This window comes from Dunckerocampus dactyliophorus, chromosome 8 (assembly GCF_027744805.1).
Source record: "Dunckerocampus dactyliophorus isolate RoL2022-P2 chromosome 8, RoL_Ddac_1.1, whole genome shotgun sequence".
NCBI lineage: Eukaryota > Metazoa > Chordata > Actinopteri > Syngnathiformes > Syngnathidae > Dunckerocampus > Dunckerocampus dactyliophorus.
In genome coordinates, this window is record NC_072826.1 from 11,821,660 (window position 1) to 11,842,232 (window position 20,573).

The window sequence follows — 20,573 nt, forward strand, 5'->3', positions numbered from 1 at the left end:
GCTGGTTTCTGGAAAACAATAACTTTGAAGAGGTCCTGGGGACATTTCGTGACATTCAGGGTTTTTTTTAAATTATTTTCAAGACATTTCGGTGCTCTGGAAGTCCAGGGGTTCATGGCATGCAACTACATACCATTCGGTCCTTGTACAACCGGAGCAGGATGCCTGGTTCGCATTGCCAGCAGTGAGCCAAGCCCGTCCTTGCGAACATTGACCTCCGCCAAGGCTGCCCTTTGTCACCAATTCTGTTAAGGACAACATTTCCAGATGCAGCCAAGGAGTTGAGGATGTCCCGTTTGGAGGCCTCAGGAGCTCATCTCTCCTATTTGTGGATGATGTGGCCTGGCCTCATCAGGCTGTGACCTTCAGCGTTTACTGGGGCAGTTCACAACTGAGTGTGAAGCTTCTGGTATGAGACTCAGCACCTGCAAATCTGAAGCCATGGTTCTTAGTCAGAAAAGCGTTGATTGCACTTTGGGTTGGGAGTGACGCCTGGCCACAGGTGGATGAGTTCAAGTTCAATCTCTGGATCTCATTCACGAGTGAGGGAAGGCTGGAGCATGAGCTGGACAGGCAAATTGTCAGAGAGTCTGCAGTAATGCGGTCGCTGTCCCGGACGATCGTGGTGAAGAGAGCTGATCCAGAAGGCAAGGCAAGGAAAATTCCTGCCCTCACCTATGAGTCATGAGCTTTGGGTCGTGACTGAAAGAGCAAGATCAGCCAAAATGAGTTTCCTCAAAAGGGTGGCTGGACTCACCCTAAGAGATAGGGTGAGGAGCTCAGTCAGGGTAGAGCCGCTGCTCTTGTGCATGGAGAGGAACCTGTTGAGATGGCTCGGGCATCTAGGCTGGATGCATGCCTCATGGAAGCCTCCTTGGTGAGGTGTTCTGGTCATGAAAAGTCTGGACCTTGGGCACGCAGGAAGGATCACTTGTCGCAGTTGGCCTGGGAGCACCACGGTGTCCCCTCCATGGAACTGGAAGAAGTGGCCAGAGAACGGGATGTCTGGCTTCCCTACTGAGACTGCACCCCTCAACCTGGACCCGGATAAGTGGATGTATAACAGTATATGTTGTTCAAACAATTTGCTCTAAACCTGTGAGTGTGCATGGTGTGTTTTATAAAGACATGAAATAGTTGAAAACAAAGCGATCAAAGTGCAGTGAACGCTTATCTCCTGTGTCAGACATAATAAATGTAGCAGATGAAAATAGCACTTCTAACATCTATCCGCATTCTTACACAAAGCCTGCATGGATACATATTTGTATGTGTCTTTCATCGTTTTGCTGCACTGTTATTCCATGGGAAATTTGTTAATATACTGTATTTACGGTATGTGCAGTTCATACTTTCCACCAAAAGATGACACTGTTGACACACTGATGTTACAGTCTCCCTGTGTGGGATCAATAAAGAAGTAAAGCAACCTAAATGGCATCCCATGTCATTGTCATTGTTGCCAACTTGGCAATTATGTCCGTAAATGTGGCAACATTCCAAACCCTCTTGGCAACATATTTTCTCAAAAGCGACTAGCAACAAATCTAGCGACTTTTTCTGGTGTGGTTGGAGAGTTTTCTGGTATTTGGGGACTTAAAAAGTGTAAGCACATATTGTTCTGCAGTTTTGGTTCTTACTGAGCAGCAGTGGGTGCTGCTGAGAGGTCCACCCCACCCCAAAGCGCTCACAAGCTGTCAGTGCACAGTCAGCTTCAGAGCATAGTGTTGCTCTACGCGTCCATGAATCACGCATGCATGAGGTGCGATGCCGCTGAGGTGGATCTCGCCCTGTTTTACAGAGTGGGCTCTAAAAAGTACATGTTTCTTAATCTTCATTAAATTACTACTCATTACAATCAAGCCTCATTCGGGCTCGCTCACTTACCTGTCAGTGTGTCAGAATGTGTGATGGGAGAACGTTGTGTGATAAATGAAACAAGTAGCTGTAACTGCAAGATAAGGGTGGAGGCTGGAGGTGAGTCCGGATGTAATTATTATGTTGTCTAGACTTTGAGAGGCGCTGGCCGAGATAAAATCTTCAAAATATTTTATTTTGATGAAGTGAAGGCCAATTTCAAATTAACTAACCAATTTGCAATTTTTTTTGCAGTTCTAAACGTAATTACGTTTCTTTTACTAACTTTTTGTCGCCTATGACGTTCTACTTTTTTCCTACTGCATCTGCTGCAAATAATATGCAAACTATTTGATGACGTCATCTAGTGACTTCTAGGACTGCCAATAGCTACTTTTCTTACTGAGGAGTTGGCAATAGTGATTTGGGTCGATCCGTCCATCCAACGTTTTATTGTGTTCTGCAAGGGTGTCTTGTTATTGAATTGATACAGAATGTCACTGTATCGAGTTAGTAGACTTTATCTGACAAGGTGGCATGTAGACATAAGCCAATGGGAGTAGAGGTGGTTTTGTTGGCCTGCGTTAGGTGGGTTTGACCCTCATGGCTCTCCGTACTTGCCTGGGCGTCGTCATTGTTACAGTACACGGTTCCTGTTTCTGTTCCTGCTGCTTTTGCGTAGGAGACACACACTCACACATAAATCATCTAGTCTTGGAGCTTACATAAACCACTTGTTTAAAAGGTTGAAAATGCTGTCGGTCACTGTAGACAACAGTGGATCTCCAAAGAAGCGGGCGTTCTCGCGTGGAATCAGCGAGGATGAATCACTTCGTAGCTTCATAAAGGAGGTGAGAATTTTTGGTTTTGGTTAAGAATGTAAGCGACTGATATTCTTAAACGATTTAAATTCACACTTCGGACGTTGTTTTTACTACCAACAGCGTCTTATTGGGTTGTTTTTAAAGGTGTTAACCTACTTCCTCCTACTAGCTAGCTAGCTAGCGTGCTGTTTGTTGACAGAGATGCTAAGTGCGATACTAACTGTGCTCACTAGGCTGAGAGCTCGTCCAGGCGTCTACCACGAAGTGACAGCCGAGCAGGAACCTTGAAGAGGAGGCCTGACAGCCAGGTAAGAGTCGCAGGAATAACTCAAAGGAGTTTATTAATAAGTATCAAGTTTTACTGATTGGGTTATGTAATGTCCACAGTAATTACTTGTAGGTACACCTGCTCAGTCGCATGAGATCGGTACAAAAGAATTGTGCTTGTCCTTGATACTGTTAGATATGTATTAAGTTTACATGTTTATTACTATTTTTGGTGTTTGCTGTGGTTCTATAGTTGTATATTTACTTCTGACTTAATAGACCACTTTTATTGGATCTCATTAGTTACTTGCCTGTCTTGTTCTTTGTTTTGCATAGGCAAATATCACTTTAGCTGTTCAATGTTATGATTTGCATTTACAGTGTTCCCTCGCTCTATCGCGGTTCACCTTTCTCGTATTTGATGTTTTGCTTAATTTTTTTAGTGCTTTTTTTATTACAGCATATTAACGCTGTCACAGCCTGAGCCTGGCCGTTTAAGAATTGCATTGTGGGAAGTTTAGTGTCTCTCTCTTTCCTCTGTCTGCACCGCCCAATGTTTCCTGTGTCCTCATTGGCTGTAGATTATTGTCAATCAATCTCCTTCGTGCTGTCCTGCCGTGTCTCCTGTGTCATCGCTAGCTTGCTTGCTAGCTTGTAAATGAATCTTCGGTTCGAAGGAGGAGGACTGCAACAGGTCGCTTACTGCAGCAATATTTTTTAAAAAGGATACAAACACGCTAAAGTACACAGGAACAGCGAAAAGGCATGGTCACATGAGTGAAATATGTGTGAGTGACTTAATAATTTTATGTGTCGATGATTAAGGTTGATCATTAACATTCAAACAAAGGTATGAACTTTTTTGAGAGTGTTTAAACAAGAAAGAAATGTGAGAAACTGTCTATAAAGTGTATGGTGAGGGGTTTTACAGCCTTAAAACATATCCTGTATAATAATTGTAAAAAAATGAAGTTGGCTGCTTTGCGGATTTCACTTATTGCGGGCTATTTTGGGAGCCTAACCCCCGCGATAAACGAGGGAACACTGTACTTCAAATAATAACATAAACAAACTCGTTCCAGTTAATGCCACTGTTCATTTAACCACATCTTTATGTTTCTTAATAAATGTGATCAAAGAGCTGTTTTCCGTTCCACTTTCTTATGCTCTCCAATTAACACCTCAGTTCAATTAACTGCTGAGTTGGAAATTCAGTGTGCGCGGTTAACAAAAGCACTCCTGCGTGTTACACTTGCTTACAATGAACACATCAGTGGTATTAATGCAGGATGAGCTCCTTACTGTTTTTAGTTAGTTCCTGTCTTGAGCAAAACATTAAGCTCATCAGCTCATTTGCTGTAATAGAGTTCTACGATGTATGACCGGTCAGGTTATGCGCATAAAGTCAGAGATTTTTAAGAGGCGAACACAGACCAACTTCTTGCTGTTTCAGATAACCTTGAATGTACTGTAATTGTTGGAATCCTTGTTGTCTTTGTAAATTTATGATTTACAGTTGGAGATTAATCATGAGTTTATCCAAACTAATGTTAAAGGTAAATAAGCAACATTATTTAAAGATATAGGTATTATACTGTAATGTTTGTATTGTTAATGTCACTTAATTTAACGTTTGAATTCATTTTTATAATGTATTTTTGTCCTTTCAGCAGTCTGAGAAGGACCTCTTCATGGGACTTCCTGAAATGCTACTGCTACATACCAAGTTCAACAATGGTAACCTGCATATAATCACATTGGGTATGACGATGGGGCAAAGGGGCAGCGAAAACATCAAAATAAATACCATGCATGACCATGCTTGTGTTGTACTGGCTAAAAGCATAAACCTCACATACAGGTTCATTTCATGAGTTTCTGACTGCAGGATGACATAACAGAAGATGGCTACTCTTTGATGGAGTCTCTGGTGAGGAAAACTCTCCACATGCTTCTCATAGCACAGAAAATTACAGAATCTTAGTTCTAAAATGCAGTGTATCTCTTCTAAAAGCACTTCTTAATGCAGTCTATATTGTCACAATTAGGAATCAGAACCCATTTCTATCTCTCAGGGCACTGATGTACCGCACGGGGCTAAGGTCTAGACCAGGGGTCACCAACGTGGTGCCCGCGGGCACCAGGTAGCCCCCCACAACCACATGCCTGCTTTTCATTCAGGTTTTCAGTTAATAATGAAAGAACAGTAGAAAGAAATGCATTCTGAAATACAAAATGTGAGTTGTGGACACCAGCATTTTGTTAATGTTCTGGTAAAACAAGCATATTCGCTTTGTTTGGCTTTAAAATAAGCTCTGAAAATAAATGTTACAAAAATGCGTAGCTCTTGGCCATTTTCATTTTGTAAAAGTAGCTCTCACAAGGAAAAACGTTGGTGACCCCTGGTCTAGACCCTATATATTAGAGGTACCAAAAAGGTACAGGCCGTTTGTCAACATGTACTGTAAGTCAAGGGTAAAAAAGTAATACAATTGAAGGTGCCACTCAGTGCAAGTGTATATCAGATGACAGAGGCCTAAAGGTTATAACAGATGGGCTCAAAAGCCCTCTCCCCCTGAAGCAAAACCCCCTTGGTGTCAGCATACACATTAAACTACACAATCAACCTCAAAATCAACAAGATATTATCAACGCTGATAAACAATCATTGGATTGACATGAGATACGAACGAGCGTCACCTCCAGAACATACTGTACGGAGGTGGATGCTTCAGTACATTAAGTGCCGCGCCATGATATAAATAGATGTACTTTTCCATGCAATTTCATAGTAATTAGCAACTCTGAAGCATGGACTCTGTCAACCCCCACTGCGGCACCCACATGTACCTTGTGTGAATACTAAGAAGCAACACTGTACAGTACAGTATGTACTGTATGAACCCACCCGACCATCAAAGGCAGTGTGCATGACTGTGAATATGGTGATTGGGTTTGAGGTGCGTGCGGAACACAGCATAGTGTTTGAAGCCCTCCTTCTTTCATGGAAAGACAGAAAAGAAGGCACTTGTAATCCTGTGGGATCCCCCGCTAAGGCGCCACAGGCAAAAAAAAAAAAAAAAAGGTGGTGGTGGTAGTGGTGGTGGGGGTGAGGGAGAAAAATAGCATATGATGAAAACTGCAGCTGGCGTGAAGAGGACGTGCTGAAACATGACAGATAAAGAAGATACATAACAGTAACACACACATGCACAAGCTCCTATTGATGACATGAGCCCTGCCAAATTATACACTTGCACAGATACATACTGTAGACACAGATAGCTTGATTGCAGGTACTATTGCCACATAGTTTTTAATCCTCAGGAAACTGCACAATATACTTTCTATTATACTATTTATTAGAACTTTTCCATTTTGCTTGGTAGAAGGTTATGGGGGGGATGGGGGGGGGGAATAGGGGGGAACGTGCTTTTGCTGCATTTGCCCCCACACTTTGTAACTCCCTTCCACCTGCGCTACGATCGACTACAGAGTTGTCAGTTTTTAAATCTCTTTTAAAAACTCATTTATTCAGACTGGCTTATGACACATGATGATAATATGTACTTTAGTTGTGATTCTGTGCCTGTATTTTTATTTTATTGTTTTAGTTGTTTTTATTCTATCTTATTCGATCTTACCCTGTTCTCATTTGCTATTGCGTGTTTTTATTCTTGTGAAGCACCTTGGGCACCATTGGGATGTTGTAAGGTGCTATGCAAATAAACTTTGATTTGATTTGATTTGATTTGATTTGAAGCTTCTTCCACCGAGGGCCACATACATAAAAACTGAAGGATGCAGAGTCCACTGTGACACATTTTGCACATTAAAGATGCTAAAGCATACCAGTGTAGGTCAGTATATGCTGAGCTAACGGAACAAAACATTGACATCTTAGCTTTATGTTATAGATAGCAAAGAAAATTAGTGTAAATTTCATGACATTTCTCATGAATAAAAAAAAAAACACATTTTTTTATTTTTTACAATGTGTCACGGGCAAGTAATGAAAATGTGCTGAGTGCCAAAAAATTGTCTCAGGGACGCACTTTGGAAACCCCTATGGGTTACTTTATACGGTTACATGTTACAATTCAACATGTCCGAAAAGGAGTATGAAGAAGCAGAGCGTATTTAATCCTGTCGCTTCTCTCTGTCACAGGGATTACTTGTCATGTTCTGCATTCTGCTCTGCTGCCCTCTGCTGTTTTTGTGTTGCAGCACATCCCTGAACATGACCCAGACCTAATCACACACACCTGCAGCTCATTACCTCCTCCCTTCTTAAGCTGCAGCCAAACAATCTACCAGTGCCAGATTGTACTCCTTGACTCCCTGACCTCCTGTTCCTTGCTCCCGCTTAGCCCGGCTTCTTGTTCCTTACCCTGCATTCTGGCTCCCTTACCTGCTTGTTCATTCAGCCTTGTATCCAAGATATCTCCTGTCAGGTTTGCCTACAGTGTTTTTTGTTTGTACTTTGGTTTTTGTTCCTGACAGCCTTTTGCTGTCAGTGTTTTTCGTTGGTTAACCGTTAGTGGATTTTCCTTAGTTGTACTTTTACCTTGTGGACTCTTTCTGTTCCATATTAAAGTATTTTTGTTACTATTTTTGACTCTGGTTGTCTGCATTGGGATCCTGATTCCTGTCGTGGCTCCCACCACGCCTGACGGAACAATCTGGCCAAAATGGATCCCGCAGACATGGAGCACTTCCGCTCGGCCCTGGCACATCAAGGCCAATTAGTCGGTGGCCACGAGAAGACCCTCCAAGGCATCATGGAGGCCATATCGGTCCTATCTGCCGGCATGGACGCTCTAAACCTACGACTCGCCAGCACCTCCTCTCACCCGCCACCAGAGGTCGGTACGTCTCCACACGCCTTAGACGCACCTAATGGCGCAGCTGCACACGCACCTGTATCTCATCAGCTGCGAGAGCCTAATATCCCTCACCCTGCTCGCTTCTCTGGAGATTCGGACTCCTGCAACCAGTTTCTACACCAGTGTTCCCTCGTTTTTGACCAGCAGCCCACCACGTACACATCGGACCAATCCAAGGTAGCATTCATAATGAGCTTACTCTCGGGTAGAGCCGCTACGTGGGCTATGGTTGCGAGCACATCTATGCCTGCCATACGCACCTCCTTACCCATGTTCCTGGAAGAAATCAGACGGGTTTTTCACCATCCCATTCGGGGAATGGAAGCAGCTAGCCGACTACTAGACATGAAACAGAAAGGACGCTCGGTGGCAGATTTTTCTATTGATTTCCGAGTGCTTGCTGTAGAGAGTGGGTATCCCGATACCGTTCTCCGAAGTATTTTTCGCAAAGCACTCGATGTACACATTAAAGATGAGCTGGTGGCTAAGGACAACACTACTTCCCTCAACGGCCTTATCAATTTAGCCATAGAGTTAGAGAACCGCATAAGGGAGAGGGTGAGAGAGTACACCAAGGAGGGATATGGCGGCAGGTTGTCAATTCCTACCAGGATACCATTACCATCTCCTGAGGGACAGAGGCTCGAACCAGGGATCGGAGACGCCGTGGCCGTACTACCAGAGGTTCCCATGCAACTTGGGGGACGACGCCTCGCCGCCGAGGAAAGAGCACGTCGTCGCAAGCTGAACCTCTGCCTCTACTGTGGAGATCCGGGGCATCGACTCCTCCAATGCCCCATTCGACCACATCGTCGCCAAGGATCGACTTCTGGATCAGCAGCGGAGTTGAAGCCAAGATCCAGGAGCAACCAACCGGCTACGGAGGACCATCCAGCCATGGGGAGCTGTGAGTACCTCCATGATTCAGCCACTACAGCGGAGGAGGTTTCCTTCATGAGACTTCAAATTAAGGGAGTAATTATAAAGAAAGAGAGAAGTATTGACATAACCGCACTTATTGACTCGGGCGTCGATGACTGTTTCTTGGACACTACGTTTGTTCTCAAACATAATATCAGCATGATTAAGTTACCTGCTAAGAAGGAGGTCTGGTCTTTGGATAGGCGCTTCCTGGCGGCCATTACACACCAAACCGAACCGCTTATCCTTCATCTCTCTGGTAACCACTCCGAGACCATCCGTTTTTATGTCATGCCCTCCCAGTCCGCACCACTAGTGCTGGGGTTAACCTGGCTTAAGCTTCACAACCCACTCTTAGATTGGAACAAATTGCACGTCTCCAGTTGGAGCCCGTTTTGTCACGCTAACTGTCTCCGTTCGGCTCGATCCAATGTTCCCTCTTCCATATCCCCAGAGGAAGTTATAGATCTTACAGGAATTCCTAGCGAATACCACGACTTAAAGCAAGTGTTCAGCAAGGACCGTGCGCAAACACTTCCCCCTCATCGACCGTACGACTGCGCCATAGAATTACTCCCTAACGCCACATTTCCTAGCGCCAAATTGTATAACATCTCCGCTCCAGAACAGAAAGCCCTCAAAGAGTACATTTCCTCTTCCCTAGCAGCCGGTCTTATTCGACCCTCTTCCTCGCCACTGGGGGCGGGCTTTTTCTTTGTTGCCAAGAAAGACAAATCTCTACGGCCCTGTATCGATTACCGGGGGCTCAATAGCATCACGGTCCGCAATAGTTACTCCTTGCCACTTATGGATTCTGCCTTTTCCGCTTTACACTCTGCACGCATTTTTTCAAAATTGGATCTCCGTAACGCCTATCATCTGGTACGCATAAAGGATGGAGATGAGTGGAAGACCGCGTTTAACACACCGCTGGGGCATTTCGAATATCTGGTGATGCCTTTCGGTCTCACGAACGCCCCGGCGGTGTTCCAAAATCTCATTAACGATGTTCTCAGCGACATGATAAATCAATTGTTTCGTATATTTGGATGACATACTTATCTTTTCCAGGAATCTTCAAGACCACACCACTCATGTCCGACTAGTTCTCCAGCGTTTAATGGAGAATAGGCTCTACGTTAAGGCAGAGAAGTGCGACTTTCACGCCACTTCGGTGCCATTTCTGGGGTACATTGTGGAGAAAGGTCAACTGCGTGCCGATCCCGCCAAGATCCAGGCGGTGGTCGAGTGGCCTACTCCCAAATCAAGGAAGCACTTGCAGAGGTTTCTCGGGTTCGCCAACTTCTACAGGCGATTCATACGTAATTTCAGCAGCAAAGCAGGACCTCTGACTAGGTTTACATCACCTAAAATTCCGTTTGTATGGACCCCAGAGGCTAATTCTGCGTTTAACACACTCAAGACCTTGTTTACTTCCGCTCCGGTTCTGGTACATCCTGATCCTAATTTACAATTTTCTGTTGAGGTTGACGCTTCTGATACGGGAGTGGGAGCCGTGCTGTCCCAGCGGTCCCCGGTCGACCAGAAGCTGCATCCCTGCGCCTTCTTCTCGCGTCGCCTCACACAGGCTGAAGGGAACTACGATGTGGGCAACAGGGAGCTGTTGGCCATCGTTCTCGCGCTGCGGGAGTGGCGGCATTGGCTGGAGGGCGCAGTTCATCCTTTTATAGTTATCACCGACCACAAGAACTTGTCCTACATCAGAACCGCCCAGAGACTCAATGCCAGACAAGCCCGTTGGTCACTGTTCCTAACACGCTTCAATTTCTCCATCACCTACAGACCCGGTTCACGCAATATTAAACCTGACGCCCTGTCCAGAGTCTTCAGTCCCACGGAGGAGGGAACAGCGCCGGAAACCATCATACCTGTGGCCCGAGTGTTGGGCGCTCTTCGGTGGGAGGTGGAGAAGAAGGTGTCGGAGGCAACTAAAGGGGAGGAGTCTCCAGAGGGTTGTCCTGCTGGTAAATTGTTTGTTCCTGAGACGCTGAGGTCGGACGTATTGCAGTGGGGTCACGCTTCCAGAGTTACCTGTCACCCAGGAACCAGACGAACTCAACTGGCATTGGCGCAGAGGTTTTGGTGGCCTTCCATGGCGGCGGATGTGAAGGAGTTCGTCGCGGCCTGCTCTGTCTGCGCCAGAAATAAGTCATCGAATCGACCTCCGGCGGGTCTGTTACAACCGCTGCCCATCCCGACCCGTCCCTGGTCACATATAGCTTTGGACTTCGTTACTGGACTACCTGCTTCCAGAGGAAATACCACAATTCTGAACATTGTTGACCGGTTTTCCAAGATGGCACATTTCATAGCGTTACCTGGACTACCTACTTCACTGGACACAGCGCGACTCTTGGTGAGACATGTCTTCCGCATCCACGGAATCCCAATCAACATTGTTTCCGACAGAGGGCCCCAATTCACTTCCAAGGTCTGGAAGTCCTTCTGCAAGATGCTCGGGGCATCAGTGAGCTTATCATCCGGTTACCATCCACAGACAAACGGCCAGACAGAGCGGGCCAACCAGGACCTCGAGGCCGCCTTACGCTGCGTCTGCCACCGACACCCGTCATCCTGGTCCATCCACCTCCCCTGGGTGGAGTACGCGCATAACACCCTTGTCAGCTCGGCCACAGGTATGTCACCCTTTAAAGTCGCCAATGGATACCAGCCTCCTCTTTTTCCGTCTCAGGAGGCAGAAGTGTCAGTACCATCGGTCCAGATCCACCTTCGCCGCGCCCGAAGAGTTTGGCGAGAGACGGTAGCCGCACTGAACCGCACGGCGGAGCGCAATCGACGCCTGGCCGACCGCCACAGAATTCCGGCACCCGTCTACCAGGTCGGTCAGGAAGTCTGGTTGTCATCCAGGGACTTACCACTGGCCGGAACCAGCCGGAAGCTTGCACCCAGATTTGTGGGACCATACCTAATTGACTCCATCATCAGTCCCTCTGCCGTCAGACTTAAACTACCTCCAGCACTCAAAGTACACCCGGTATTCCACGTCTCCTGCCTCAAACCTGTGTCCTCCAGTCACCTGTGCCCCCCGGCCGAGTCGCCTCCTCCGCCGCGCCTGATCGATGGCCATCCAGCATACACGGTGAAGGCTATCTTGGACTCCCGAAGGAGGGGCAGAGGATTCCAGTACCTGGTCGACTGGGAGGGTTACGGCCCTGAGGAGCGTTCTTGGGTCTCCCGCTCCCTTATCTTGGATCCGTCACTCATAAGCGACTTCCACCGTCTCCATCCTAACAAGCCAGGTAAGCCGCCAGGAGGCGTCTTATGAGGGGGGGACATACTGTCATGTTCTGCATTCTGCTCTGCTGCCCTCTGCTGTTTTTGTGTTGCAGCACATCCCTGAACATGACCCAGACCTAATCACACACACCTGCAGCTCATTACCTCCTCCCTTCTTAAGCTGCAGCCAAACAATCTACCAGTGCCAGATTGTACTCCTTGACTCCCTGACCTCCTGTTCCTTGCTCCCGCTTAGCCCGGCTTCTTGTTCCTTACCCTGCATTCTGGCTCCCTTACCTGCTTGTTCATTCAGCCTTGTATCCAAGATATCTCCTGTCAGGTTTGCCTACAGTGTTTTTTGTTTGTACTTTGGTTTTTGTTCCTGACAGCCTTTTGCTGTCAGTGTTTTTTGTTGGTTAACCGTTAGTGGATTTTCCTTAGTTGTACTTTTACCTTGTGGACTCTTTCTGTTCCATATTAAAGTATTTTTGTTACTATTTTTGACTCTGGTTGTCTGCATTGGGATCCTGATTCCTGTCGTGGCTCCCACCACGCCTGACATTACTAATAATTTGTTCACCTCCAGTGTGCAATATGTACCAGTTTAATCTAGTTTTTAGATCGCTTTTACAGCAATATACATAAAGGAGTAAGAGTTGACAGAAACATTGTTTGTGTCAGGAATGGAATATTTTCCACTCTGTTTTGGATAAGTATTGCAACATATTTGTCCTTGTTCACAACAAAAAGCAAACACACACTCATAAGGCCTTTCACTTGGACTTCACTTGGCAGTTAAAAACGAGTATCCCTTATGGATAATGCATTTTTGTCGAATACGAGCATGAAACGAGTACGTCTCGTCATTATCCGTAATCGAGATGAAAGAAAATCCTCATTATGTGTTCACTCTTCACGCACTGTGATTGGCCAGTCACACACAGCGACCGCCCCTCCCGAGACAGACTGTGCAGGCTGTAGCCACAGAGGAGTTGGGCGGTGGCTCATTCACGAACACGGTGCAATTGGCAAGTTGAAGACGGCTCATGTGGCATTGCACACTGCCTCTATTAGGTATTTCTCAGCTCGCCCTTATTTCAGTTTTTATCTAAAGTTAATTGGTAAACTTGTTTGGTGAAGTACGCGGTGCGTTTGACAAGACAGCGCTGTGCAGGCTTGTGTTGCGTCAGTCACTTATGCAACTCAATTGGGGAAGCATGACCGCTTTTTTCCTTGAGAAATATTTTTGTCTCATTCCATGAAGTCATCATAAAACAGGCGTGCTCCCTACAGTATAAGAGGTTTGTTAATTTTCAGTTGGTAGTACACAGATAGTGGTAACGTTAGCCTGCATTGACTGGCCACAACATTAGGTACACCTGCACAACAGTTGCATCAAACATTCTGCCTGTATGGCTATCATACTACATTATATACATAAGCGTGGTAAAATACAGTATTACACCCCTCTCAATACGTTGCAGTATGCACGTTGCAATCTTAAAATTGTTTCGTAGCTCACGCGGTGCATTTCACAAGACAGATATATACGGCTTGCGCGTCAGTCACTGCCGGGTTTTTTTTTTCATCTGCTTGCTTATAATTTGGCTGTTGATATAAAGTCAGTTGGAAAACTGCTTGTAGTACTGAACGCGGTGCTTTTGAGAAAAATACAGTGAACAAGGCTGACAAGATTATTTCCCTCTTTGCCATCAGTGGATGTTTGCATGAATCACCAACTTCACAAATACCATTAAAAAAAATTAAATAATAAAGTCTTACCAATCACTTACACACATACACAGTACACATATTGCTGAATAATAAACAATAAATACAGCAACTTCTGATCAATTCATGTCAATTTCAGACTTAAAATAATGTACCGATTTAAGCCCCGCCCATCCCCACTAAACCACGCCCACTTTGTTGTCTCTGTCCCGCCCACTCCGAGCACAGATAGATACAGACAATTTAGAGGGGTGAACAGATGTAGATACAGATACAGATAGTGGTGTACTCGCTGATCTCTACTAAAAGGATAATAAAAAAGTAATGCATATTTAGACCACACGAGGCTCCGCACTACACACACTCCACACTCTGCACACTCACACACACAGGTGCATCTTTGTTCACTGGTGGTGTACGAGCTCATTATATGGGGCGTGTTTTATCCGCCTTGTGCAGAATATATTACGTGTGTAAATGTTGTTGAACCCCGCGATCTTGCAGCAAAAGGTCACACACTCCCCTCGACCCCGAGTGCGTCTCTGTCTTTGTGCACCCGTGGTGGAAAAAAACGAGCTGTGCCTATAAACTTCGCATTTAAAAAGGCAAGTGCGGCCGAAGGGGGGGCGCTGCATGAGGGGAACAATAGCAGCTTTTTGGACACACTTTTTCTCACTGCGATGAACAGCAGGGAAACCGGTAGAGGCTCCTATAAAAGAACGATAGAGCACAGCTGCCAGCGTTCAACAGTCATTTTATAAAATGTCTCCAAGGGGGCTGCCTGTGGTTTATCAGCGAATTATGGCAAACTGTGCAGCAAATATTTAATGTTGTCGTTATAACTCCCAGAATTTAGGGCTTTCGTGCAAAAGGAGACGGCGTTATCATGGATAATGTACTTGACATTCAGCCTGCTTTGTCATGCGTTCACACACATGTGCAATAAGAGGTGTCAGCATGGAGATAGACTCTTGAGAGCAGCTGCCATGGTCCAAAACATACAGCAGTCACCAGGTGGACCATCATCATCATTAGAGGGATTGAAGACAAAAAGTCCATCAGGCAATATTGGAGATGTCTGCTTGAGGTTGAGCTCCTCGGGCTGCTTGATTATTGATTTATCAGGCTTAATCCCTTTTTGACAGCTGCCACCAACAGCTGATTGAGCCAATTAGTCAAGCCAAAGCTAAGTCAATTCAAAGAATTTCAATGAGCCACAGAAACTCCAATGAGAGGACTGTTTGCTTGCGTAATTACGCACAGTGCCCTTGGATACGAAGTTGTAAACTATTACTCACGCTCAGAAGCCATGGTGATGACGGACTCTGTGGTGGCGTGGTACTCATCCTCCTCCATAAACTCATCCTGGGAGGACGCGTCTCCTTGGAAGTCGTGATGGTCCAACAGCTGCTGGAGCGGAGGCGCCTTGGGCAGCAGCTGGTTGACCACTTCCCGGCTGATGTTAGGCGCCTGCTTCAGACGCAGCTTGCTCAAGATCTGCGACTTGATGGTCTCCAGCCTCAGCACTTTGCTTTGTTCCCTCCAAACGCAGGCGGAGCACTCGTGGGAACCGGCGTCCTCATCCAGGAGCGATAGGCCGGCATCCGTGGGCGTCTCGCTGGCGGGAGGCAGCAGCAGATTGGGCTCATCGCTCCCCGACTGTCCCAAGGAGATGAGCACCATCAAGCACAGTAAGAAGTTATACCTCGACATGACGATGAGTGGACACCAGGCAATGCAACTTTTTTGTTGTTTCACTCTTTTTGAAACTCACTTTACCCGGTTAAATTTCCTCTCTTGGTTGTGCGTCGCTCCTTATCGTAACAAAGTGACATCTAATCCAACACCACGAAGTTGAGCTTTTTGCAATGGAAAATAAAAAAGTGCGTTCCAGTGTGTCTTGCGTCTTTATTGAAAGTTGATCAAATCTGATGAATGCATAGCCCGATCACATGTAGTATGGATTGTTGTTTTTGGTGTCCTCTGTACAAGTTTCAGTCCATGGAGGTGTGTGTGTAGGTGCGTGTGTGTGTGTGTGTGTGAGTGTGCAGAAGTGTCAGAGAGGTAGAGAATCCACTTTGTGTCAAAAAGGTATTTATGACATGTACATGATTGATTTATAACCCCCTGTCATAAAAGTTTATGACATGCCCCTCCCCCCACCCCCACCCCCACAACATCAAAACGTTTCACACCTATGTGTCAGGGATCAAAGCATCAGGAAGCAATAAAAGTTTATGGCATACCATCCATCCATCCATCCATCCATCCATTTTCTATACCGCTTCTTCCTCATTAGGGTCTCGGGGGCATGCTGGAGCCTATCCCAGCTGACTTCGGGCGACAGGCGGGGTACACCCTGGACTGGTCGCCAGCCAATCGCAGGGCACATATAGACAAACAACCATTCACACTCACATTCATACCTATGGACAATTTAGAGTCGCCAATTAACCTCACCTGCATGTTTTTGGAATGTGGGAGGAAGCCGGAGTACCCGGAGAAAACCCACACGCACACGGGGAGAACATGCAAACTCCACACAGAAATGCCCAGGGGAGAATCGAACCCAGGTCTTCCCGATCTCCAAGCTGTTACTGTGTTGGCCAACGTGCTAACCACGAGACCACCGCGCGGCCTATGGCATACCAATAAAGCAATAAAATAATAAAACATCAATGCGTTTTCACACCTATGTGTCAGGGATCAAAGCATCAGGAAGCGGACATGCGGAAGTCATAAAACAAACAAACAATCATAAAATCATTCCCACGTGACTGTGTTTTCTTCCGGCTGCGTGTGGGGGAAGCCCCCATTCCCATACCCCTCTTTTCCTAACGACCCCCCTCCACCCCCACCACCCCCAAGACATCCTCCGGCCTTATCTGGGTGTGTCTCAGCATGTGTGACTGGGGCCCCCAATACCGCCCCCTCCGGCCTGTCTGTGTGTCTCAAACATGGAGTTTTCCCATTGAAACAATACAAGTAATACTGCTAAAACAGTCAACACATTGCATCCTTAGCTCACACGTCCCCATTCAAACCATTTAAATCAGCCAATTGCAAAGAACACTGAAACACTCAAAACACTGAAAACTCGTTTTTACCATAGTCCCATTGAAACAATAGAAATAATACTACTAAAACATTCAAAACATTACAACCTTAGATACCAGTCTTTCTACTACAGCTATTTTTTTTTAAAATTATATTTTCTTAAATGTCATGATTACCTGTCAGCCGTCCATCCACCAGCCTTGTTTCTTCAATAGCAACGTACAAATGATACATCTAGGCCACTCCCTCCTGCATCTAGACCACTCCCCCCAACCGGCCGATACAATTACTGTTGAAAGCTATCAGCTTGACCCCTTGGCGTTAAAACAGACTTTATACTTGCATTTGGTCTGCTTTCTTATGTTAAAATGTTTAGCATCGTGGCGTCATCCTCTGAGCATGATGTATTGCACTCCTAGAGCTTTCCTAGCATAGCCATGCTATCCCTGTAGTGTCTTATCTTTTAATCAGCACTCTAGTGTTATGAATGACTAAAGGAAAGTAGACTTACAACTTGCAACTATTTGGTCTCTTTTAATAAAAATAAAAAGTCTAGAACAGCTACCAGTCTTTCTACTACAGCTATTTTGTTAAAAATTATATTTTCTTAAAAAATATCATGATTACCTGTCAGCCGTCCATCCACCAGCCTTGTTTCTTCAAGAGCAACGAACAAATGACACATCTTGGCCACTCCCTCCTGCATCTAGACCACTCCCCCCAACCAGCTGATACAATTACTGTTGAAAAATCACAGCTATCAGCTTGACCCCTTGGCGTTAAAACAGACTTTATACATGAAAGCAAATAAAGGTGATATACCACAGAGTCAAGAAGCTGTAAAAAACAGGAAACCTTGGGACAACTGTCTTATCACCCCCATGACTTATCAACTGTGGATCATTACAATCCTCTCCAAGTACCCAAATACAAGAATGTACTATATTCTATTTATTTAGGTCCTTATTTCCAATGCAGTACAAGTATACTGCATGTACCAAAATACAAGAATGTACTATATTCTATTTATTTAGTTCCTTATTTCCAATGCAGTACAAGTATACTGCATGTACCAAAATACAAGAATGTACTATATTCTATTTATTTAGTTCCTTATTTCCAATGCAGTACCAGTATACAGCAAGTACCCAAATACAAGAATGTACTATATTCTATTTCTTTATTTCTTTATTTATTTATTTCCAATGCAGTACTAGTATACTGCATGTACCCAAATACAAGAATGTACTATATTCTATTTATTTATTTATTTATTTATTTATTTCCAATGCAGTACTAGTATACTGCATGTACCCAAATACAAGAATGTACTATATTCTATTTATTTCCTTATTTCCAAACGCAGTAAAAGTATACTGCAAGTACCCAAATACAAGAATGTACTATATTCTATTTATTTATTTATTTCCAAACACAGTACCAGTATACTGCAAGTACCCAAATACAAGAACGTAGTATTTTACATTTATTCATTTATTTTGAAACGCATCAGTCTTTGCCCCCCTTACCTAGTCTTTGTGAAGCTTTGATCAACAGGGCTCCTCTTGGAACTTCTTCTCCTGGCTTGTTTGTCCTGAATGAACACCCTGACTCGGGTCCATTTGGTGTGACTTCTCTCGGGAGTCCATCCTGGCCGCATCTCCATTTGGTCTGCTTTCTTATGTTAAAATGTTTTGCATCGTGAGGTCGTCATCTCAGCATGTGTTCGACTTGTAGAGCTTTCCTCACACAGCCATGCTATCCCTGCAGCGTCTTATCTTTTAATCAGCACGCTAGTGTTATGAAGGACTAAAGGAAGGTAGACTTACAACTTGCAACCATTTGGGCTCTGTTAATAAAAATAAAAAGTCTAGAACATACTGTATAAAGATGATCTAAAACAATAGATAGTGACTTTGTTAGGTATGTGTCCTTCTGAAAGCCTTTCCTACAAAGGAGTGTCTTGATTGAAAAGTGTGAATGTTGGTCATTACCAAACCTGATTGTCCTGATGCATACATTTGACATTACAGGGCCAATTCCTCCCCCTAAAGTGGATGCAAATACTGTACATACTGTATGTTGGCTAACAGAAAGACACACATATACTGTTTACATATGACCAATATTATATTTATTATCACTATGTATATATTGTTAGAGGTTGTTATTATTGTTATTCATTGTCTAGTTGTCCAGATATGATGTTTTGTTCTATTTATTATTTTCATTGTGTCCCTTTTAATCACAGTTAATTAGTACATACTGTATGTGTACTATTCATTTTGACCTCTCTTTTATTTCTTTCTTCATTTTTTCTTTTTATTACAATTAGAACATGGCGGTCAAGGGGTTGGTAATGACACAATATGCATGCTACACGTGCATTCTGTAGGAAATCCTACAGAAGTACTGATATGATGCAGTATGGGGTGCTACTTCAGTTACACATTTGACGACTACATCACTAGCAGCAATTTTAAAGGTTCTTTCAGTTAGATATGCGTATGTGCATATAGGACAGGACGCTCCATTTGTTGTATAATGTATAATCATGCCATTCTCTCAGCAGGGGTCGTAAGCACAATACGCTTTTTTATTTATTTATTTAATTTCCAAACACATCGCCGGTATACTGTAAGCATTCAAATACTAAAGCAGAGACATTATTTGATTTTAAAAAAACAAACCAACAAACATGCCCTGACTTGTCTCCAGGACATGGGGGGCCTCAGGAGGCAGGCTATGCTTCCTCAATCTCCACCCCCCTTTCCACAGATACCCGAAAAACCATCCGCTGTACCCACTACATTCTACTGTCATCTGGAACTTGATTGAGAGAAGGAGACTCTTTTTTCCCCAACCCCTATTTAATTCAACATGGCACAGCAGAAGTCTTCAGGTAATATTCACCCTTTACTGATTACCACAAACCCATCATCCATCATTGGAGAACATTCCTATAATAAAAAAGTCCTATGTAAAACACTATTGTCTAAACATTGACTAATATTTGTTTTTAAAGAGTGCTCATTAGATATAGAATATAATGTGTTGATATATATGTACTGTATGATATAGATTTCCTTTTCATCTCTGACATTATCTTAAAATATGCTTGATACTACTGTGTTGCCGGGCAAATTCGTAAGACTACTGGTAAACAACAGATGCATCACCCATAGCAAATCATACTTTCTCATCAATACAGTTAATCTTGTTGTTTGTTTTATTTCTAATCTCATTATTTTCTTTACAATCATACAGGAATCATCAAGGATCCACACAATAAGACGGCTGAATGCACCAATCTCGACAATGTCCCCACAACTTGGGGTTATGCCGACAATGAATCGACCTACGTGCCCGTTTATCGGCACAACGACGTAACCCCGTCTGAAGATGTTGGAAGTGCGACAAGATTCACTGCAAACATCATCACCCTCTTCCAAACCTTACTGAAAAAATGTTTGAATCAGGTAGCGTGGGAAATAGCACGATCTGAATGCAACGGCTGCATCATAGAACATCCAAGCCAGTTGCAGCATTCATGTCTAAATGAACGAAGAGTCATTTACATCAACCACTACAGCAGGGTAGTTGAGAGCGTTTTCCGTCCTACCCTGACAACCGCACTTCAGCAGCTGTCATGTGTAGAACCAGGATACGTTGTTATAAGTACAGAGAGACTTCTTGGTGCTGCCGAAACAATAATACAATATTGTTGGATGTTACTGTGGGGCTGGTTCTTTTTAGTTTTGTGTTTTACTAA

At 44.4% G+C, this 20,573-nt stretch overlaps 1 protein-coding gene across 6 annotated transcripts in view; it reads right to left on the minus strand.

Annotated features, from left to right (window-relative positions):
• Window positions 1–20,573, minus strand: part of LOC129186293 (growth/differentiation factor 11-like) — a 65,004-nt gene that overhangs the window by 30,624 nt on the left and 13,807 nt on the right. For 4 of the 6 annotated variants that reach the window (XM_054784398.1, XM_054784397.1, XM_054784395.1 and 1 more), the window contains one exon: window positions 15,043–15,403. In XM_054784398.1, the coding sequence (XP_054640373.1) occupies window positions 15,043–15,108 (66 nt within the window). In that variant the 5' untranslated portion in view covers window positions 15,109–15,403. Of the gene's footprint in view, window positions 1–15,042; window positions 15,404–15,518; window positions 15,793–20,573 lie in introns of those variants that run through there. The other 2 variants (XM_054784401.1, XM_054784396.1) reach the window with 2 other exon arrangements.